This window comes from Protopterus annectens, chromosome 9.part0, assembly GCF_019279795.1.
Source record: "Protopterus annectens isolate FY-2018-M chromosome 9.part0, PAN1.0, whole genome shotgun sequence".
NCBI lineage: Eukaryota > Metazoa > Chordata > Ceratodontiformes > Protopteridae > Protopterus > Protopterus annectens.
The window spans coordinates 1743157641-1743182065 of NC_056743.1; the positions used below are offsets into that span (position 1 = coordinate 1743157641).

At 38.6% G+C, this 24425-nt stretch overlaps 1 protein-coding gene across 1 annotated transcript in view; it reads right to left on the bottom strand.

Moving 5' to 3' along the window:
- LOC122810775 (transcription activator BRG1-like) overlaps nucleotides 1-24425 on the bottom strand; it is a 1556036-nt gene that overhangs the window by 1192880 nt on the left and 338731 nt on the right. The window contains exon 9 of the mRNA XM_044082336.1: nucleotides 12347-12454. Coding sequence (XP_043938271.1) covers nucleotides 12347-12454 — 108 coding nt within the window. The remainder of the gene's footprint in view (nucleotides 1-12346; nucleotides 12455-24425) is intronic.

Below are 24425 nucleotides of genomic sequence, written 5' to 3' on the forward strand. Positions count from 1 at the left end.
TGCCTGGAGTCACTTAGAAAATTTGGAAGGCTCTAACCTAGGATGCCAATGAAGGATGGTACTAAATTTGAGGAACATCCCTAAGCCCCTTGGAGGTAATCAGCTGTGGTTCCCCTAAACGTCCGAAGCAGACGTCTGCAAAGCCTCCTCAGACTGCTTAAGGTCAAGATCCCCGGGCCTCCAACCAAGTCACAGCAGAGGAATCCAACAATAAAGCTGGGCAAACCTCTGAGCATTCACTCATCTCAGAGACCTCCAGTGGAGGCTGAACAGCAGAAGATTCCAGCCTAGGCTTCTTGGCCTTCTTCACTGATGGCTGTCCCTTGGAGTGAGAAGTTTCCTCCGTGTCCTTTGCAAGAAGCTTAAGACTCTGATTTTTAAGATAAAGCACCACAGGAGAGAGTCTATTATGAAGGGTTTTAGATACAAAGGCCATATGTTCGTGCACAGTGCCAAGGCAAAACAGACACTGTTTGTGGCAGTTTTTATGGAGAATCTTGTCTCACACACTGGCATTTATTCTTCTTGGATGACAAGAAACTCCACAAGCAACAAAGCAAAAGATAAGTAAAACATAACCCCAATGGCATACTTATCTGCAATAGCTTGGTGAACCAGCAACAGAATTGTTGGTGTTCAGACAGACAGATGGCATTCGAACTGCCAGCAAAGAAGCTCTAAGGATGGTACATCTGGATGTAATCTTTATGCCCTATGCTACAATAGTAGCATGTGTGTGACATACGAAGTACCTTAAAGCAACCTAAGGCTTTGGTATACTGGGCAGATGTCGGGCCGCCCTTGGCAGGGATCCTTAATATAATGACTACTGTAACACTGAAATGAAAAGACATCATATAGTACAATAATTTCTTCTCAGCAGTAGAACACTCTCGCACTGGGGAGACCTCCGCATTCCTCTGTGAGGAAACCGCAGACCACATAGGTCTATCTGGAACCTGGTGCAGGCTACAGAAGAATTTGAGGAAACCCTCAGCCAGCTTAGCACTGTTCTAGAAGGGACAGAAGAGGCTGGCACACAGGAAGAATGCCCATTAAGGGGTATCTATCGAAACACAAGAAGCACCTTAGGTGCAAGTAGAGGCATCTCACATGAACAAGCTGCAGCCTGAGATTAGCAAATCCTAAAGTATGCTTCTGGATTCTAACTTGAAAGTTTAGACATCCTCCTGCCAATCATTTCAAATTTCGATTTCCCCTTCCCTGATAAATGGGATTCCAAAGTAGACATGGGGAAAACAAAGTCTGATGTGGAGTACTGGGACTGGTCTTTGGTCATGTGGGACACGCCAAGGGCCATTAGGCACAAGTGTCTCCAGAGACGTCAGAAGCCTCAGGGGTAATGGGCATCATGGTTGGGGGGAGCTGTTCAAGCACTTCTATGGAGCGGACATCCTTGAACCTGTATGGTGGGGGGAGGTCTCTGGTGACCTAAAAATTAAGGGTCTCATTATGGATACATTTTTTTCCTCCGAGTATGGACATCCAATGCCACCTTGCAGCTGCGTATCTGCAGACCTAACAGATGATTTGAAGTCCATGGGACACTGGCCTGGTATGCCTGGAGGGCTTCATCTCTTCAAAGCTTTCCTGAAACCCCCTGGCAGATCCTACATCTAGACATATTTTGCTGTGGATTTGGACTGGGCATGGAAGGTCTGTACACAGTACTTTGTACTTACAAGCACACCAGGTAGCTTCTTCACAAGGGGACATGCACCACACACCTCCATGTCTAGTGCTCCATTTCATAAACATCTGCTCACAAATTAACCTACTCTTTACAACAAGCTTAGGGAACAAAAAAGGTTCCCCAGCAGGGTACTTACCTTCTTAATGCTCTTCTATCAAAAGCCTGGACCGATGGCTGGATTGTTATGCACTCACTTATTGTCCTATATATACACACACACAAACTAAAGATGGCAAGGGTGGGCACCATCTATATATCATGGACATAAAGATGTTCCAAGATAACATGATGTCATCTAAGTCATGAAGGAAGGAAGGGTGCTAATTTCTGAAAGTCAGGCCAGACACTGGACTTCTACAGCAGGTGAGTTCCTTACAGTGAGGACAGCAACAGCAATCCACACGATCATCATACAATACCTTCACCTGGAAATTTTTATAGATCCCACAAATATCCAGATGACTCACAGCAGAAACATTATGTTGTCATACCACAGCAAACATGACAAATGTACAAAAACTGATGACTGCAATGTAAATAAAAAGTACTGTAAAAAGAAATACATATAATGAACACAGGAACAGTACGAGGCAAGCACTCGCAGGAACTCAATAGGCCTAGCCATGTACACCTTTAAGCAGGCATATAAAATCTAGTCACCTTTTGATTGCTTAATATTGCTAACTCCCAAATCAAGCAGAACTGTACATGATAATCCTGGGGTAAATTTATGTCTACCCATCCAGTCATCAAGACTAGCCTTAAAGGCAGACAAAGCAGTAGTACTTCACCTTTGCTGTAGTGGTAACTTGCTAAAAACTGAAAATAGTTGAGAGTAATGAGTGAGAGAGCCTATCCCTCAAACATTGTTGACCCTGCTCTGGTATTGTACACAACTACATACAGATTTATTAATAGCAATGTATTAAATGCCTACTGCAAACTTACATACTCAAGTTGTATTCTTCCCTATTTTTCCTCAAATATAACCAACAAATTTCACTGAGATAAATGCTTATTCACCTCCAGACATACTCATTTTGATAAAACTCCAGTAACATTTAAGTTAAGACCAGAATGTATATCTGAAAAATTATTTAAGCATAAAATTGTTTTATCTCATCAAAACTATGACCTGTGGGGGGGGGGGGTGGAGCCTGAATGGCTAACTGAAAGCAGCAGCATTTTAGAGCTCCATATAAATAGTTAAATAAGACAGGAAAAAATATTGTTTTTTTTCCTTCAAAGTATAAAATTTTCTAGATAAAGGACTAATTTACATAATGAAATTTTACAAAACTTCCCGTCAAAAAGCTTGGAGATATATTCACTTGCTAAAATGAGCAACTCAAAGAATTCTCACCGGGATGCTGCCCTAAAGAAGGAACTACAACAGATGGCATATCTACCTTGCAGGTGTCATCTTTCAAGATGGATGATTTTAAAGAGAACCTGGAAAATCTTAAAACAAGCAGTCAAAAACAGGCAGACAACCTCAAGGAAATGCTACACCACCACCAGACAAGGATAACAGGATAAACGGAATAGAGGTTTCTCTAAATGACTTAGAAAGCAGATGTAAGGAAGAGGAAACACAGAAAGAACCGTTTCTTAAACAAAACACTTGGTTAATAAAGTAGAGGACTTGGAAAATAGGGAGAGGAGAAATAACATCAGGATTATCAGACTACCTGAAAACACAGGTGGTGAGGATATTTCCTTTTTATCAGGCTGGATCCCTGACTTTTTTAATTTAAAAGGACTTTCCTTTGGCACTGAAAGGGCACACAGAACTCTTGGGAAACCTGTCACTAACTCAAACTCTCCTCCTAGGTTAATAATTATCAAATTTATTTCATACACGGACAAGGAACTGATTTTAAGATCTGCTTGGAGGAAGGCACCTCTAAAATATAAACAGAGCCTGATAAGATTTGATAACTATTCATCTAGAATAATAGAACAAAGGAAAAAAGTGTGGCCAATAATAACGTTTCTGAAACAAAATAACGTCAAGGCAGAACTTGCATATCCAGCTAAGATAAGAATACTGTATGCCAACGAGAGGAGGACTTTTATTGACTTGGAGGAAGCCTCATTTATTAAAACTAATAATGTGATTACTTTACCAGAAGATACGGATTGGATGTCACCTTCTCTCAAGAGAACAAAAGAAATAAATGTCTGGACAGATGTCAAAAAGAAGCAAAAAAGACATACCGCTATAGCCAAATTTCTCAGAGCATCTACTATATGAATTGTTTTAACATTACTTTAAAGGACCAATTTTACTGCTTGGAATTTTAAAACAAAGAACTACTGGAATTATCTATATTTTTTTAAAAAAGATGACGAGAGTTTTCACATGTAAAACAGGATACTTCTCTTTCACAGAAGGAGGGTTATATAGCACATAAAATATTTATACTGTAAATCAACATACATAGCATAATGTGTATTTTCTCTTAATTTTCTCTTTTCTTTCTCTTCTCTTTTCTCATTATTTATTTTAACTGAATCTTGTCTCCCTTTCTAAATTCTCTCCTATTTACTATAATATAGTCTGTATACATTTAATGACTATCTATACATAGATAAATAATCTAGTTTTAAGATAGACTAATTGGAATAGTGAACTTAATTATTACAATATTTATTAGATTAATGATGGTCACTGTTATGCTTACTGGGATTCGGGACATGTTCGTGTTTAACTCTGAAATGTTCCTTTCATGTACATATGACCTTTGAATTATTTCCTTTTAGTATTAACAAATACATAAAGGAGGGAAAATGTACTGTTGGTTAAGAGAAGTGAAGCTTTCTTCACATTCTAGTTGTGTTGCCATAGCAAGAGTAAACTGCTGCAGTTTCTAAGGACACTGAATCTGTGAAGTGTATTTATAGCCTCACAGATAACATATAATAAGAAAAAGTAATGCTGTTTAGTTATTAAAATGAAAAACAACCTAAACAAGGTAAAATAAATACATAATAGGACTATTTGTATATATTTTATGATTTTTCCTCATAGGATTACATATTCCTGAAAACACAACTGAAATGTTCCCAAACTACATGTGTACTGAAATGTAGCTGCTTGATTAAAAAGTATTACTCATTTTAACATGCTGATTCCACAAGTTGTCTGTTACATTCCTTATATGTTGCTTGAAACTGACAGTCTCTAGAGCACATGAAAAGATACATACTACTTTTTGGAACCTGTTATTTTGCAGTTAACTCACACTCTGTACAAACTTACTTGGCAACTGATGGCTATTCATTTAAAATATCAGTTTAAATATTAAATGTGCCCTTGAAATGCTATTGACATTTTGACAAAATATGTGAACTGTAAAATTAATGACTTGAAAGAAGTGAAGTAATGCATAGATTTCAAAGACAGTTCTTGACACTACAGTAAAAGTAAAAATGTATATTCACAAGGAGGTATTGAAATGTTTTAGTCTTCCAGTTAAAATAGCTTACTGTCAACATTTTTCAATATCAGAAAGTTTGAAGAGCTACGAAATTAGTATTCTTTTTCTTTATAATGATTAGACAGATGTTAGTCTCTGCTTAGTTTAATGAATTGTGACATATGTTTATGAGGAAAAGTGGACTCAATTACTCACACTGGACTACACATTCCTGGCAACTCAACTGAAATGTTCCCAAATTACTTGTGAATTTAAATGAAACTGCCTGATTAATAAGCATAATTTACTTCAACAACCTGAATCCATAAGCTATCTACTCTATATATGCAACATTATGTCACTTGCATATGACAGTCTATAGAGCACACGAAAAAAACATTTTTGCAACATGCTATATTTGCACTAACCATACATTCTAAACTAACTCAATTGGCAACTGACAAGTTATTTATTTGAAACAGTCTAACATTAATTGTGCCCTTGAAATATTGTTGCCGTTTTGACAAAACAAAACCTGAAGTGAAAAATGGAAAGTTTTGAAGTGAAGTATTGTACACATTTCAAAGACAGCTATTGACACTACAAGTAGAAATGTATACATGCAAAGAAAATTTGAAATGTTTTATACTTTAGTTAAAATAGCTTATTGTTAACTTTTTGCTTTATCAGAAAATTTAAAGAGCTAGGAAATTATTTCTAATTTGTCTTTATAATGTTTACTAAAGTGATGTTAGTCACTGACTTGTTTAATGGATTGCGAGTCATGTACAAGACGGACTACTGAATGTTATTTCTGTTTACCTATGCTTGCTGAATTTCTTTTATTAATACTGATTTAAAACAAGGGAAAGAAAGGGAAGGGAAATCTCTGTTTTTGGTCAAGGGAGGAGACGCTTAAGAGTATTCTAACTGCCCCGAGAACTCTCTAAGATGCCCTAACCACTATTTGATTAATACTTACCCAAGGTAAGTCTTGATTACCATATAGGTACCTTCACATTCATTCTAGACAAGATGTGATTACCCATTTTGGAAGCAGGAAGTGCCCTATGCAGGAGGGGAACTGTCAGGCTGATCATAGTTCATTCTTAGACTCTGCTTTGTAAATCTATAAATATGTAAAAGCACTGCACACTAGAATGTAGGGCGCCTCTACTCAGTCAGGATACCACTGATAAGCCATGTCTTTTCCTAAGTATAAGTTGAAGTTGGTGAGCTGAAGAGTGGGAAAGTAATGAAGACAGTAGACCTACAGTAAATTCATATTTCATTGGCAATCAACTCATCGTCTCCTGTAGAGTCCTTTTAGTCAAATTATTTTAGTAATAATCTATTTGTTGTTGGCTTTAGTGTATGCCTCCTCTGTTGCATTTAATTTATCCAAAATGACATATATGACATGTTTGGGATCTCTTAAGGGTAACTAAATATTGGATATTTTTTAAGTCAACATAATAATTGTTTACACTAACATTCCATCCTGATATATAAAATACTATAGAACAATAACAGAATATAGAAATTCATCTCTCTCAAGAAAATTCTCCATATAATAATTTAACATGTGGAGCTCAGTTGATATTGTTGGCTAAAGGTATGAGTGATAATCCAATATATCTATCTTTATCCATTGGATTAGGAATGACTTTCATTCCATGTTTAATGAGAAAGTCATATTTACTTGTATTTGATACTTTAGAATTAATGTTTTATAGAAGTACTTTTTTAAAGCCTGACCAGAATTTTACCCTACCTATATTTAAAGAAGAAACATTAAATTACACTCCCAAGTTTACACAAACAAAAATAGCATCCAATGTTATCGGAGAATATGGTATAACTACTATAATCAAAATAAAAAAAAAAAAAAGCAAAAAGTTTTTTCCAACAATAACTTGAAATGGATTTAACATTCTTATCATTAAATTCTAATGGCTTAAATAATGCAAATAAAAGATCAAACTTGCTAAAATATTTAAATCTAAATAAGGCATAAGTAGTATTTCTCCAGGGAACACATTTTAAGACTAATGATAGCTTTATTTGGAACCCTGAGGACTATACAGTCTTAGCTCAATCCTCCTATAGAACAAAAACAAAAGGAGTATCAATTCTCTGGAAGAAAAACAATCACTCCAAAAGTTATTTATAAATATGAAGACAAAGAATGTCTACTAGCATTTGTTATAATTAAATTTAATAACAGAATATGGACCTTGGCTAATCTATATTGGTTCCCACAAATTGGATCAAAAACGGTTAAAAAAAACCCTAGATTTCATTTCCAACAATTATAAAGGAAATCTTATACTGGGAGGAGACTAATTGTACCTTAGAAGCTTCTGAAGCCACCAAGTCGTCTTTTCGCACAGCAACTATTTCAAAATCCTTAAAGAAATGGATTGATTCATTTCATTTAAGACACACTTTTTTAAAGTAAATGATGATAAATCCTTATTATTTTCCCATAAAGATCATAGATTTGGAACACAAACCAGAATAGACAAATTATTCATAGTTCAAGACTTGCAAACAAAAATCCTCAACTTCTCAATAGTTCCATGCCCCTTCTCAGATCATGACTCTGACAATGAAGCTCCAAAGAGAGTTTAAACCTTTAATCCTCTCAACTAGAATTCCATCATATATCACAGAAATTAAAGAATTAGACCCTGGATGTCAGAACTACAATTATTTCTTGAAATTAATTATACAACAGAAATCGGTAGTCTCACAGTTTGGGACTCATTAAAAGCGTATTTATTTGATAAGACCCTTAGCTGGTACAAAAACAAAGTTAGAGAGTGGGAATCTGAATCATTAGACTTGCAAACCAGACTCTTGACAGCAAAATCTAAAAAAAAAAATCAGAATTGTCCAGAAGTCAAAAAATAAATAGAGGAATTAAATAAAAAAATACAATGAAATTCTAACACACAACTTGTCTAGCCTTGGAAAAATTAAAAATAAACTCATTAGCCACCTCCCCCAGATATCTACATAACTTATCTACCAGAAATAAAATACAATCTAAAGCAAACAACATTAGTAGTATACATCATGAAATGAAAGGGAAAAAAGTATCAGATATAGGAGACATCCTTGAAGCATTTCGGTTCCATTATATGGAACACTTCAAAAAAGAAGATTTAGATACCAACCAAATAAACTTGGATACAAACCTTATCGGGTCTATATTAGAACACCGAACGTTCAAAATTTCGAGTGTTCTAATATCGAACCCTATGAATTGAAAATTTAAAACGAACATACAGAACAGCAAATTTTTTCCTAGGGAAAAAATATGCTGTACCAAAAAAACACACACACAACACAAGCACACCAAACAAACAGCAATCCACACACATACACCTAAACTCTTACACCAAACCCTACACTAAACTATAAATACACCAGTAACTATCCACTTACCTTAACCCAAACCCTAATGTCCATCACTATCGCACAGTCACCTCACCCGTGCCCTAACCCTAACTCACCTACCCCGCCCTAACCCTCACGTCCACACAATCGCACACTTACCTGACACGCGCCCTAACCCTAACTCACCTAACCCGCCCTAACCCTCACGTCCACACAATCGCACACTTACCTGAACCCGACCGGTAACTTTCCACCACAGCGCTGCAAATACCGAAGCAACAGAAACGGACAACCAAATTCCTTCCCTAGGAAAGGATTTCGTTTTCTGTTTCTTCGATATTTTCAGCATTCGCTGAAAACAGGTCAATATTAGAACACTCGAAATTTTGAACGTTCGGTGTTCTAATATAGACCCAACCTTATCAATATAAAAAAAAATTCCCAAAAACTTAAAACTAGACCTACAAAAACCTATATCCTACAAATAAATTGTTGACAAGATAAAAGAAAGTAAATCTAACAATGCTCCAGGGATAGATGGTATAATTACAGAAATTTACAAACTCTACCCTTCAACCGTAACCTCCCTTTTTCATAATACTTTGCTAGAAGTCCAGTCAGAAGCAAAAATACCACCCTCATGGAAATATTCTCTCATAACACCAATTCTAAAAGATAATAAACCATCAGACCTTTGCACCTCATACAGACCTATATCATTACTGAATAATGATTACAAAATATTCATATCAATCCCAGCTAACAGAATGAAAATCCCACTTTCAAAGACAATTAATAATGATCAAACTGGATCTGATGGAATAAAGATTTTAAGCCACTAGTGGTTGTGGTTCACTTGCTTGGACATTACTGGATTACTACTTTTGTTTGGGATTTGAATATTCTGTTACAATACAGTTTTTGGTTTTTGTACCAAAGAGATCAGCGTCGCTCCTTTCTACACTTGTTGGATAGAAATAAAAGCCTTTGATTCCCTCAACTGGGAATATCTATTTAAAACTTTAACATTATTTGAATTTCCTCCTCCCTTCATCTTATTACTAAAAAAACATATATATTAATAACTTAGCCTACATTAAATTAGGTCCTTTCACCTTAGAATCTATCCATATAACGAAAGGTACTAATCAAGGATGCCCCCTTTCTCCTATTTTATTTGCTTAGGCTCCAGAAATACTTGCAGAAATAAAACGCAATAATCCAGGAATAGAAGTCTATGACCAGTACATATCTAAAATAACGCTTTTTGCTGATATTTTATTAACCCTATCAAACTCCAGAGAGTCATTAAGAAAGCTAGAAGTAGTAATGGAGAAATTTTATAAGATTTCAGGTTTACACTTTAATAGATCAAATCAAAATTTCTATTTTTAAATAAGAAAAAAGACCTACAAGTTGCAGATAAATCCATCATAGGAAAACAAGAACTTACGCTAAATTTAGGAATATTGTTATGCAAAAATATAAATGAAACAATATTAATAAATTATAAAGACGTTATTGAAACTATATATATATATATATATATATATATATATATATATATATATATATATACACACACACACACACACACACACACACACACACACATATATAAAAGTGGAACAAAATTATATTAACTTTTGAAAACAGATTGCAATTGATAAAAATGGTCTTACTGCCAAAAATACTATATGCAGCATTAGCAATACAGTTAATTCCTGAAAGGTGCATTCTTAAAGAAAAACTCATGTTTAATACATTTTTTATGGTATCCCAAAAAGAATAGAGTAGCTCTAACTCAACACATTAGACCCTGGAAACGAGGAGGATTGAACTCCCCAGAAATTGATACATATATATAAAAGCATCTGTGCTTAAAACTACAATAGACTAGATAAACCCAAATTATTTTGCCAACTGGAAAGAATTAACAACGGCTATATTAACAAATGAATTTAATCTGTTAAAAACATTTTTAATAGACAAATCAAACAAACCCTGGTGCATACTATGCATAAATATACAATATAATGTAACAAAACCTTCTAAAACACTGATTAATCATTACATCAATTCCTTTAGAAAACTTATCAATTCAAACATAGATCTAAAACTTTGGTTTGACCTTTTAACCCCATTTACCATCACTAAGAACTTCCCTCACAAAATATATAGGGAAACAATAACCTCCTGGGAACAACATGGATTCTTATGCTGGTTTCAATGTGTAAATAAATTAAATGTTTTAGATATACATATGATAAAAACTGCTTACAATATTCCAACACAGAACTGGTTAACCTTACAAAGCATTCTAATGTACACTCAAGATTTATGCAGATTCATTAATTCCTCATTTAAATATATTCCAAATCTAATAAGTTTTCTGTATAAATGTATATATAACAGTTGTGCAAAGAAAAATTCCATTTCAAATCTATATAAAGAGCTCATCTTCTTTCGGCTGTTCCCATTAGGGGTCGCCACAGCAGATCATCCGTTTCCATTTCTTCCTGTCCTCTGCATCTTGCTCTGTCACACCAACCACCTGCATGTCCTCTCTCACCACAACCATAAACCTCATCTTAGACACGTCCAAACCAACGTAATCTTGCCTCTCTGGCTTTGTCTCCAAACGTTCCAACCTGGGCTGACTCTCTAATATACTTATTCCTAATCCTGTCTAAAGAGATAACATATAAAACAATTCCCAAACCATCATACTGGGAGTTCTTAACATAAGGTCAGTCATTGCAGTTAACAGAAGAAATTAAAAGTAACATCTTACTATCAGTTAATTATACCTCTAACACACAGTACTGGAAAATATTTAACTGGAAATACTTGCATAGAGCATTTTTAACACCAGACAGAATTAAAAAGATCAGTACTACTAAAAATAGTTTTTGCTGGAGGTGTGAAAAGTCAAATAAAGCAGACTGGATTCATATTTTTTATGAATGTAATAAAATTAAATATTGGAATGGAATCAATCATTTTTTACAAGCTTTATTTAATGAATCCTTTACCTTAACTAAAGTATTGATAATACTAAATGCAAATGAAGGTCCCTACCTGAATAAGACAAATATGTATTTGTTATGGACAATACTTGCTATATCTAGGAAATGCGTAACCAGAAGGTGGAACTCAAATGCACCCCCGACCTTGGAAAAATTCTACACTTTACTGAAGACAACTGCACTGATAGAAATAATAATCAAAGAACTACGAATCTATCCCAGGCCATTGGTGAATAATCCTTGGAAGAAAGTTACATCTTTGTTGGACACTCCGCAATAATCAATATTGTATCTCTGATACCTGATCTGTTAATTCTATATTTAATAATATACAGTGTATATAACTGAAAGTCAGGCAATTGTAAATATTGTATATAGTTTAAAATATTTAAAAATATTATGAAAATGTTATTTTAATTGAAAATAAAAAAAATATTTGAGGAAAAAAAAACAATGACCTGTCATAACACTTCTTTCCCAAGAGTCAACGTCTATGCAACTATATTTAAGCAAGGAAACAGAAGGGTCAAAGTTGCCTACACTGTCATATAGGAGGCACAGACCCCCGCCCCCCCAAAAAACACAAAAGTACTCTGGGGTACGGAAGTCAGAGTTGTGTTACTGTAAGACCAGCTATTGATAAGGTATCGTGAATCCATTACAACAGCTGTCTTCAGTTTACTGTCACTAAAGGGCCAATCAGGTAGCAAGACAAAAACAGCAGACATACCAGGACAAAGCAAATTCTGCATTCATCTACAGAGGAATACTTGTACCTTCTTATCCTTTTCTGATCCATCCGTAAGCAGCACTCCCTTGGCCTGCATGTGACGATATAATACCCGTTGCAAAGCAGACATGTCACACTTAATCACATATTCGACCTAAAAAAATACATAAAGAATTAAAATCAACACCTCTTTCTGCTTGGTTCTTACTGAGCTGTGATGGTTTTAAAAAAGGCAATACATTTCAAATTATATACATGGTAAAACTGGCTACCAGTAAATATAACTTTGCAAAACAGATTGATTTAAAACTGCAATTCGTTTCATTCCTGTATATGCAGTCTTTCAGTCAGCTCAGTTTCTATCATGGTCCACTGGCTGCATGCTTCCTGTGTTCACAGACCTACTCAAAACCAAAAGGGTCAGTAAAATAAGGTTTACGAAGGAAGAGTGAGTGAGTGAGTGAGTGAACAGGACGTAAATGAATACCTACAATATATCCAAAGCAACAAATAGGACAATTACATTTTAGAAGTTTATTTCCTTGTCTCAGCAAAAAATATCAGTGGTACATCCATAATATAAATGGAAATTAATTTCTCACTTCAGTTCCGAGTATGCAGGACAACATACATTATTCAAAACATACATGTTCCTACCCTACTTGTAACCAAAGTAAATTCTGCATACCTGCCCACTTGGGTAGATATTTCCCTGGTTTAACTACTTGGCTCGTTTGTATCCATCCTTTTCATAAAATGGTCTGGACACCAAGTTAAATACTTTTAGAAAGGGCAGTTTGGTTTAAAATGGCAGGTAAATATGTTGGTAAATTGGTATTACTCTGACTCAAGTGAACCATTCAGGAATTCCTTGATGATAGTTTCTCTTTTATACCACAGGGGAGTAGTATCCCGTAACAACTAATCCTAATACAGACTAACACATGCTTTGAGCTGTAGCAGCTGTGCTGGATTCTGATGAATGCTGCACTAAAATCTGCAACATAAAAAATGCTCCCCTTATCTTCCTTTAAACGGTCAACCGTATATATATATATATATATATATATATATATATATATATATATATATATGTGTGTGCGTGTGTGTGTATATATATATATATATATATATATATATATATATGGTTCCCCTTCACAATCTCGAATTACTGAATGCTCGAAATTCAGTAACTCGAGACTGTGATGTCAAAAACCCATAAGCGCGAATCTGCATAAACATGAATTCAAATATCTCAATTCGTGCTTATGCATGTCAGCTACAGGATGGGAAGTGTGTGAGTCGGGATGTTTTACGGAAGTGAAGGTGAGTGAGTGTGTGTGTTTTGTAAGTTGTGTGTAGATTAGGGTAGTGAGGTAGGAGTACGAGTGTGAGTGTTGGATGTGTATTTGTGTGTGTGTGCGAGACAGTGTAAAATGTCTGTGTGGTGTTTTTCTAGTGTGTATTAGTGCGATCTCGGAGTTAGAATATACAAGTAGGGGGGTGTAGGGGGCTTGCCCCCCACATGGGGGGTGCAGGGGGGCTTGCCCCCTGTATGCATGTAGTGTAGGGATTGCAGTTTATGTGATGTGGGTTGCATGGTGTGCGTGTTGTGTGGTGCATGTGTTCTGTATGTTCGGGGCTTTTTGTTTTCGTGCTTGTGGGTTTCGGAATTTTTGCTGGTTCGACTTTACAGTCTCAAGTTACTGAATGTCGAGCATTCAGTAATTCAAGATTGTGAAGGGGAACCATATATATATGTATGTGTGTGTGTGTATGCATATGTACATTGCCTAGATCTCATCCTGTACAGTGTCTACATGTCTTAAATCTGCTCCAGATAAAGACAGCATAAAAATAACTAACCACATCTCCTTAAATAAGCTAATATCACCTTTCTAATAATTTATTTATTTTACATTTGTTAACCGGGAGAGTCCGACTGGATACATGTCCATTTTCAGAGGAGGCCCGGGGAGAAAAGCTCCAGGTACATAACAGACATATGAACATTGTTAATGCAAAAAAGGAAGATAGTTGCGTTCTAAATACAATATAAAGATACATCACATCTTGTGGAAAAAAATAACAGCAGCATATAAAAAAAACATAGGTCAGTTACAAAGGTGAGGCACCTTGTTAAAAAGCGGTTAAGGATAGTGAGGTAAGAGAAGGGTAAATGATAGTGGTTAATCAGGTTTGGAACACGGACATTGCCAGAGAGTATTGAGATGGGGTTTAAGCTTTTTTTTGAATTGTAGGAGTGAAGGTTCTGAGGTGAGCATGGTCGGTAGGGAGTTCCACATTTTACCTACAAAGTTTGAGAATAGAGAATCCCCAGCAGAATTATTGGCTTTGGTAGTTTGAGCTAAGATCTTATTGGAGGAGCGTAAAGATTGCAGGTTAATATAGGGGTGAATGATGTTTTCCAGAGCTGGTGTTTTCTCTGGGTGATACAGTATCTGGTGAGCCGTTTTGCATTGGTTGAAATGGAGTTGACTGGAAAACTCTAACCACCCTAGTTGCTTCAAGTTAGTGCAGTGGTGCGTTCTAAAGGTGGAATTTGTGGCAAATCTAGCTATGTGATTGTAACAAGAAGCAAGTTTGTTAAGGGTTGTCTTGTTTAGGTTTGTAAAAAGGGGGAGGCATAGAAAAGAGTTGATAGTAGGTGTGTGCTGGCAATTGTAATTTTAGCGTGAGGAGTGAGAAAGTGTTTTACTTTATAGAGAGAGCCAAGCTTTTTATTGACGGTTTTGATGGTTAGATTGAAATGGGTGTCAAATTTAAGGGCGTTATCAATGGTAACACCTAATAGCTTTGTGTGAGCTTCTGGTGATATAGTGATTCCATTGGAGGATGTAATAGAGAAGGTGGGGGGGAAGAGTCTTGTTAGTGGGTGAGAAAGTAAGTAGTTTTGTTGGGGTTGAGAACTAGTGGACGACTTGAGAACCATTTTTCTATTAGGTTGAATGTGTCTTGGGTTGAAGCAGTGAGATCTGCCAGGTTGGAGGCAGTGCTGATGATAGTCGAATCATCTGCATATTGAATGCATGTGGCATGGGGGGTGATTGTGAGCAGGTCATTAACAAAGATGGTGAAGAGAAGAGGGCCAAGAATAGATCCTTGGGGAACTCAAAGTGTAACAGGTAGGCATGTGGATAATTTGTCCTGCCATAGAACAGCCTATTGGACAGGTAGGATTGGAACCATTTCAGCGTGGAATTGCTGAGTGATAGTTTTTTTAATGTATGGAGGAGGTGAATGTGGGTCACCATATCAAAGGCCTTGGAGTGGTCTAAGAAAAGAGCAGATGATAGTTTATTACTGTTTCTGAAGTTACTGATGGTATTAGAAAAGGATAGTAGGGCTGATGTGGTACTGTGATTTGGCCTCTAGCCATGTTGGGAGTTGGCTAGAATTTTATTTTTGGTGAGGTGTTCCATCAGTTTGTGGACACACTTTTCCATAATTTTGGCCAGGGGTGAGAGTATAGCTATAGGTCTGTAGTTGGTTAGCTCTAGTGAGCTACCACCTTTATGGAGAGGAATAATGTGGGACATTTTCCATATGGAGGGGATGAAGGCTTCTGACAAGGTACGGTTTATGATTATGGAGACTGGATAGGAAATGGCCTCAGCTGCTTTTTGCAGAAACTCAGCTGGGAGAAGGTCAGCTGCTAGCTTAGTGGGTTTTAGTTTTTTAAGAAGAGATGTTATAGAGGATATGGGTACTGGATCGAAGGTAAATAGATGATCTGATGAAGTTGTAGTATTCTGCTGGCATGGGTAGTGGAGTGGGCTGGTTGTTTGAATTGTGTGGCCAGGGATTGTATAGTTTCTGTGAAGAAACTATTGAATGTGTTAGCAATGTTTACAGGGCACTGTTGTTTGCAAGTTGTTGGAGTGGGGGTGGTTGCCTGGCCTGGGTGCAGGAGCTTGTTTAAGCCTGCCCAGAATTTTTGTGGGTTAAGGTGTTTGTGTTGGAGGTGGAGGAAGAAGTTTTTTTAATCATTTAAGATCATTCTTTTAGTTTCATTTCTAAGTTGCCGGAAGGTTTGGTGGGAGTGTGGGTCTTTAGAGGTACGCCATGTGACTCATCTTGTTTCTAGATAGGATTTTGTTTCCTTAGAGAGCCATGGTGCGGTTTTGGTTTTAGTTCTAATGGACCGTATTGGAGCATGGGAATCTAGAATCTTGAGGAAGGTGGTGTTGAAGTAGATAACTGCCTCTTCAAGAGGAAGAGACTGGAGTATTGTCCAGTTGTGGGCTTTAAGTTCAGTTTGAAAAATGGAGGCGTTGAATTTATTATTGTTCCTGATTTTTTTTATGGTTGTAAGAAGGGGGTGATTTTCTTGAATTTGATAACATAGGTGAGTAAGTGATCACTCATGTCCTCTGGATGAGTACCTGCTGAGTACGGGTCAGGATCTTTATTAGTAAGGATCCAGTCCAGGATGCTGTCTTTGTTTTGGGGTTTACCTAGTCTGGTAGGAGTGGATATGAGCTGAGAAAACCCATGTAGATTTATGCTGCTAGATGGGGAGCTAGATGAGAAGGAATTCCAATCGATGTTGAAGTCACCTAACACTATGGATTCCTGGGGGTGAGTGAGTTAACCAGTGGAGAAAGTCCTCTAAGGTTTTGTTATTATTGTTGCCTGGGGGGATGTAAATACATGCTATATTTATGCTTTTATGTTTGTTTGGTTGAAGTTTTACAAGTAGAATTTCGGCATTGTTTGTTAGGAGGGGTTGTGGAGAGGCAAGGGAGATTTGTAATGTATTTTTGTAGAGTATGGCTACACCGCCACCCTTACGAGTTATTCGGTCTGCTCTTAGTATATCATACCCTGGTGGGATTATCTGTGTGTCTTTCGTACTTGGTTTAAGCCAGGTTTCTGTGAGACATAGTAGGTCTGGGGAACAAGTAGCTAAAAGGGCATATTAGGTTGTGAATCTTATTGTTTACACTTATGATGTTTAGATGACAGGTCAGAAGAGAGTTAAAGGGTCTAGAGTTTAGATTGAGAAGTGGAGGGGAGGATAGGGTGGAATTAGAATTGAGTGGAGGGGAAGGGCCAGGGTTGGGGTGGATATCACCATCTGTGGCTAGTCTGTGATTCAGAGTGGTAATGAATTTGAGGGCTTTGAGTAGAAGTTTGTAGTAATGTTTATCATTTGGCCTAATATTGGTAGGTTTGATAATTACATAGCGTTCGAGTTCTAACAAGGAGGGTGAGTAGGGAGTTGAGTCATGGCCTCTGTTGTTAATTATGGGGGAGGGGTTGGTTTGGTAGTCTGGGTGGTGGAAGCCTATGTAAGACCAGGTTTCATATAGGGTAGCTAGGTAAGGGACTAGTAGGAGGGGAAAAAGAGTTAGTATGATAAGCTTCCTGGGTGATATTCCGTTTGATCTTAGAGGGCGGTAGTGAGGTACAGGAAGTTAGTGGACAGTAGGAGGAGTGGTTTGAGGTTATAAAAGTACAAGTACTGGGGGCGGGTGGGAATAGGGGGCAGGGTGGAGAGCGGAGCGAGCACGAGCGAAGCGAGTGCTCACGGAGCAGGGTTTACACTAAGCCACTAGAGCCCAGGTTTCAAGATGCAACTCCTGAATAATTAACTTGCAGGTGAGTAATCTCATCAAAACAAACATCAGGTTCAATTCCTATGCTTTGGGAGCTTGTTTTTAAAATTTTATAGCCGTTTGCCTTAGTTTTAGAGTGTGTTCTGTAGTTTAAGTGGAGTATATGCAAACAAGCTTGGATTTTTTGTTTGGGTAAGCCTAGGGAGATTCGTGCTAGTGCTGAGGACCCTTAAATAATACTTTACTTTAAAGTCTATACTAAAATGACCAGATAATGACCTGTTTTGTTTTACAGGTTGTGGGCAATAGTAGAGTAGTCGCTTGAAAAGGGCGAAGTTCTTTTCTGCCTCATGCTGTGCAGGGGAAGACCTGGGAGGGATAGAGAGAGAGCTTGATTTCAGAGGCAGTCAGAAGCAGCTGTGTAGCTTAAACAACATTAGACTACCAGAGGAAACTCTAAACTATGTTAGTAAAATCTTTACATATCTTTACATATAGCATAAATCATTATAACACATTAGCATTTTACTGCAACAGTGCCTTATGACTGAGAGTCAAAGAATGTTGAATGTTGAATATCCTGCTTCTCAAAAAATATATAGAAGGCTCCCAATTTTCACTCTAATGAACAGCCCTGCAAAGAGCTTGTCATACTAAAGTCTGGTTACCAAACACATTTAGCTTTAGAGACACAACTTAGCTTTAAAGAAACAAGTAGCTACAATATTCATGCCATTCAATAGTGCATTATGTAACTATGTAGCAAAAGAGTTACATCGGTTACTATTAAATCACACAATTCAACTTAAATACATTTAACAGTCTATTAGGAACAATGAATAACAGCTTAATACATACCTCAGGAGGTAGAGGCCGGTAACAAGGTCCTACAGCACTAGGGATTTGAAATTAAAGGCACCAGACAAGGGTTATTTCAAACCTTTGTAACAGGGATAGAATGGGGGTGGGGGTTTACACTAAGCCACTAGAGCCCAGGTTTCAAAATGTAACTCCTGAATAATTAACTTGCAGGTGAGTAATCTCGTCAAAACAAACATCAGGTTCAATTCCTATGCTTTGGGAGCTTGTTTTTAAAATTTTATAGCCGTTTGCCTTAGTTTTAGAGTGTGTTCTGTAGTTTAAGTGGAGTATATGCAAACAAGCTTGGATTTTTTGTTTGGGTAAGCCTAGGGAGATTCGTGCTAGTGCTGAGGACCCTTAAATACTACTTTACTTTAAAGTCTATACTAAAATGACCAGATAATGACCTGTCATTGCATGTCAGATGTAGAATTTAATAATCAGATTAGTAATAAAAATATGAATGCAAGAGTTAAACGTACAACTTACAGAGGCTACTGTTCAAATATGGATACTATTTTGGTTCCTGACATTTACTCACGTAAACAAAATGGAACCAATAGAAGGAAAAGGAAGTATGGCCATGTAACTCACCATAGTAGGATATGTTGGAGATAAACCCTAGCAGTATAAATTCTCATCCATTAGAACAAGTTGAAAGCAGCACCCTTTAGGTTAGACTTAAAGAGCTTTTGTGGGCGTTTCCCCATCAGCAGAGCTCCTCCTCTCCATATGCAACAGTAATGCAGCACTTAGAGGAGCTGCTTGCACAATTCTGTTTTTTTTTTTTTTTTTTTTTTTTTTGGTGGAAAAGCACCGGCTGAATTGCGCCTTAGCTAAGGGCAGCTCTGGCCCTCCATTCTTAGACCATACATTCCATGAGGACCTCTGTTGTACTAAATTTTTTAGTTAGCACTAGTGTAGAACTGTAAACAGCGACAGCAACAAAAAAATGTGAGACCAGAGTAGATACATGGATCTACCTAGACATGGTGCACCTAAAACTACCAGCCCTCAGGACCTCTTCTGCAAAGTGGGCAGCAAAGCATGGGGCAGTCAAGGGGTGGGAACCTGTATTTGTTCATAGGTTGGTACTAGGCTACCGGCCCTAGGGCCTATACAAGCTAGCCATAACAATTCCCCTGGCTATTTCTTCCCGCACTGTTTACTTCCCTGGACCACTCTAGCAGGGCGACTGACATGATCCCTGGGGTGAATTTCCTTTCTCCCATCCAATCGTCAAAGTTCCTTTTGAAGAGGGCCAAAGAGGTGCTCTGCTTGACATGTATGGGGAGTTTATTCCAGAGTCTGGGGAGTCTCTGGGTCAGGAACCTATCCGACCAGCATGTTTTGTTTATTGCGATGACTAGGTTTAAATCCCTTGAGCGTGTGGCTCTGAGGGATTGGGATTTCTTTAAGTGTAGTATGTCCAACAGCTCTAGGTTTGACGTGGCCTTGTATGTTCAGCAGAGATTGCCTCCAAGTAGACGGTATGCAACAGAGTATAGCTGGAGTTTTTTTTAAGGTGGACAGCGTAGGGTATCTGCTTTAGGCCAGTCATTCTTTTAGTGATGTATTTCTGCAGCCTTTCCAGTTGTTGCAGATGTCTTGAGAGGTACATACCAAATGGGGCATCGTATTCTATAATGGGTCGAATAAGGAGTGGGTCAATGACCTCCTTTTTTCTGGATAAAAAGCCCTTAGTGATGAGGTGTGCCACATAGAAAGATTTCCTGACTGTTGCAGCGATGTGGTTACTGAAGGTGAGACCACTGTCCACCTGTGTCCCTAAGTCTCTCATCACACTTTTGGTGTTTAGTGTACTGCCATCTATGTGGTAATTCCCTGGTACATGTTTTTTCCCCAAAGAGGATAACTATACATTTCTTGGCATTGAGCTTGAGCCCGTGGCTCTGCCACCAAGCATCTGTTTCTGTAAAGCCCTTTTGTAAATTATCCACATCATTTGGGGATTCAGTAATGGCTCCCAGTTTGCAGTCATCTACGAACTTTGTTAGCCAGAGTCCTAGTGTTGGGCCTGTACCTCAGAAGTAGATGCCAAACAAGGGTTGTCCCAGGACTGAACCCTGAGGTACTCCACTTGTCTGGAGCTGGATTTGGAGCCTGCTACTTTTACATTTTGGGTTCTGTCAGTAAGCCAGTTGGCAACCCATCGAGTAACGTAGGGATTAATGCCCAGCTTAGTAAGTTTATCTATGATTCCAGAGTGGGGATGGTGTCAAAGGCCTTGGCGAGGTCCAGATAGGCTGTGTGGACTGCCTTACCATCATCCACGGCTCTGGAAACGGATTCGAAAAAGCCAAATAAAGTTCAGAAGACAAATCGGCCCTTCACAATCCCAAACTGGGTGGGGTCCAGTGTTTGAAGGTTGCCAATGTTGGTTTGTAAGTTCCATGATAATACGTTCCATGGCCTTGCAGATCAGGCTCGTCAAGACTGATGGGGAGGTAGTTCCTGGGATCCAAGGTGGAGTGAGAACTGTAGTTGTGCGCCACTCAGTGGGCACAAAGCCTGAGGTGAGGCTATGATTAAACATGACACTTAGGTGAGGTGCCAATTCGTTTTGTAGTTCATGTAGTACACAGCCCAGGATATCATCTGGTCCCATGGATGCCGTATTCTTAGCTTTAGAGTGTTTTTTTTACCTGTGTGGCCGTTATTACTAGAATTTGGCAATCTTCCGTTATTGAGATGGGCCATTTAGGGGGTGAGAGGGGGGTGAAGTTGGCACTGAATCGATCTGCCAGGATATTAGCAATATCCTTGGGATTAGTATATTTAATGCCATTCTGTTGTAGCTCAGAGCAGATCTTAGCATTGCCATTTAGATTCTTAACAGTTATAGAAGGCCTTGTGGTTGTCTTTGGAATCTTTGGCAATTTTATTTTCTTAACTAGCTTTGGAGGACTTTATGAGGGATCTCAGCTTCTTACTGAAGCTGGTAAGGGAGCTTTTTGCACTCTGGGATTCTCCTCTTTTCTGCAACAGTTTCTTCCTTTTGTTGTAAAGTTTGTTTATAGCAGGGAACTGCCAGATTGGCTTCCTTTTTTTTTTTGGAGGAGAACATCTTGGTTTTATTTGGGATGGCACGATTCATGCATGAGTGGATGTGCTCGTACAGTGCCTTAGTGTAGGATTCAGCAGTAGAACTTTCAGTTCCCATCTGCATGGGTGTCGAAGTTTGTCACTTCTGACTTGAGTAGGAAGAAGTTGGCTTTGGAGAAGTTTTTATGGAGGTTTCCTTACTGGGGTGTGTGGGTGGGATGTGGATGTTAAGGGTGATTAGCTTATGGTCAGACCTGAACAACGAGGGGATGACAATTGGTGTGGAGCATCGAATTCCCATGTTGATAATACTGCAATGGCGATTTCCTCCAGTATCTACTGCTAAGGTGAGCCATTTACAAAACTAATATGATCATACATGGGTTACCACTGTAAGATAATTCCTTAACCGTAAAGTACCAAAACAGTACTATGGATACCTAATACACTTGTTATAGGGGACTATTGTCCGGCACACTGACGTCCCACTCACCACACTGAACAAGGAGAAGCTCACTGTAAGCTGCCTGTCGGGTGCCAGGATCTGCCACATAACGCAAGCACTCAGGTCACTCCAGAGCAAGTACAAGTATGACTCCGTCATTGTCCATGCTGGTGTGAATGACCTGAGACATACCTCCCTGGACTACATGAAGAGACAGAGAAGCTCTCTGACCATGTAGCCCAGGCTGGTATGTCCCTGACCTTGAGTAGCATCTTGCCCTCACCAAGAATGATGCCACAGTATAAAGACAAAATGATCAGTTTCAACAATTGGCTAAAGTATTGGTGTCGTTCAAAGGGGATCCAGTGTCTGTCAGCCTGGGATGACATGCTCGACAAGCCACGTTGCTTCACTAAGGACGGCTTGCACCTGTCACCCTTAGGCTTTAATATACTGGCCAAGGCTCTTGCCACCCCCATAGTGCCTTTTTTAGGCAAGGCTCAAAGGACAAACCCACCTCCATAGACAACCCAAAGATAAAAAAAACTAAAGGTAATGCTACTCAATGCCAGAAGTCTAAACCTCAAGATGCACGCACTCGAGACTCTCCTCAGTATGGAGAAAATCGATGTCTGTGCAGTAACAGAAACCTGGTTCAAGGCTCCTGAGAGCACCCCAGCACTACCAGGTTATAACTCATACCATGCGTTTCAGCCCCAAAACTCAGACCGAAGCACAAAAGGAGGGGGGAGTATCTATATTCAAAGATACCTACACCTCCAGGTTAGTGGCACTGCACGAAGCATCGGAAACCATCCATGTGCAACTAACAGCGGGCAAAACTGCCTTTCAGTTTGCAGCCTGCTACAGAACACTCTCCCTATTACAGGAACCCCACTTGGCATTCCTGAGAACACTGGAGAATATGAAGGTCTCTCCAAACACTATGTTATTGGGTGACTTCAACTACCCAAACATTGACTGGGAAAACTACTCAAGCACAAACACCCTCGCCCAACGGTTCCTTGAATTTATAAACTAACGCAATGGAACTGGTCACCACTCCCACAAGAGGAACATATTGGACCTGGTCATCACCAACATGGGGACTGTTTCACACCAGAGGTAAACCCCTCATTGGTAAGATCAAACCATAAACAAATTTCCCTGGACATCCATATCCCATCCCCACCCCCAGCCAAGGAAATCACTGTAAAGAATTCCTCCAAAGCCAACTTTGCACTTCTCAAGACTGAGGTGGAATCCTTCAAAGCCCCTGGGCCAGAGGATAATACAGCCCAATCCGCAGAATCCTTTACAAATGCATTCTATGAGCACCTGCAGGAATGCATGGATCATGCTATCCCACATAAAACCAAGACGCACTCCTCCAAAAACAGGAGACCAGTCTTGGTGGACCCCAGCCATAAATAAGCTATACAACAGAAGGAAGAAGCTACTACATGAGAGAGCAAAATCCCAAAAAGGGAAGGCATCTCTGATCAGCATTAGCAAGAAACTTCGATCCCTCAAAATCATCAAAGGCCAGTTTCGAAAGAAAAATTGCCCTAGACACTAAAGATAATTACAAGGCCTTCTTTAGTTATGTCAGAAACATAATGGAAACTCCCAGATATGCTCTGAATTGTTGCATAACGGTACAAAATATACCAAACCTACAGACATAGCCAACATCCTGGAAGACAGATTCAGTGCAAACTTCTCCCCCCCCCCTTCCTCCCCAAAGGAGCAAATGCCTATCCCAACTGAATGTAACCTCCCTGACATCACAGATGCACAGGTGAAAGCTGCCCTCTCCAAAGCAAAAAACACAGCATCTATGGGACCGGACGGTGTCCCAGGCTGTGTCTTACACGAGCTCCAGGAAGAACTGAGCCCTCACATTAAGTCACTGTTCAAACTTAGCCTTACTACAGGATATGTACCCAAAGAATGGCGTACAGCTACAGTGGTCCCACTCCACAAAGTTGGTGCCACAACGGACCCCAGAAACTATCACCCCACAAGCCTGACTAGTCTGGTCTGTAAAGCTATGGAGCGTATTATCATGGAACTCAAACAAAGACATTGGGAGCCTCCAGACACTGGACCCTACCCAATTTGGCTTTAAGGGCAGATCTTGCCTCTTAAATCTAGTTGATTTTTAAAAG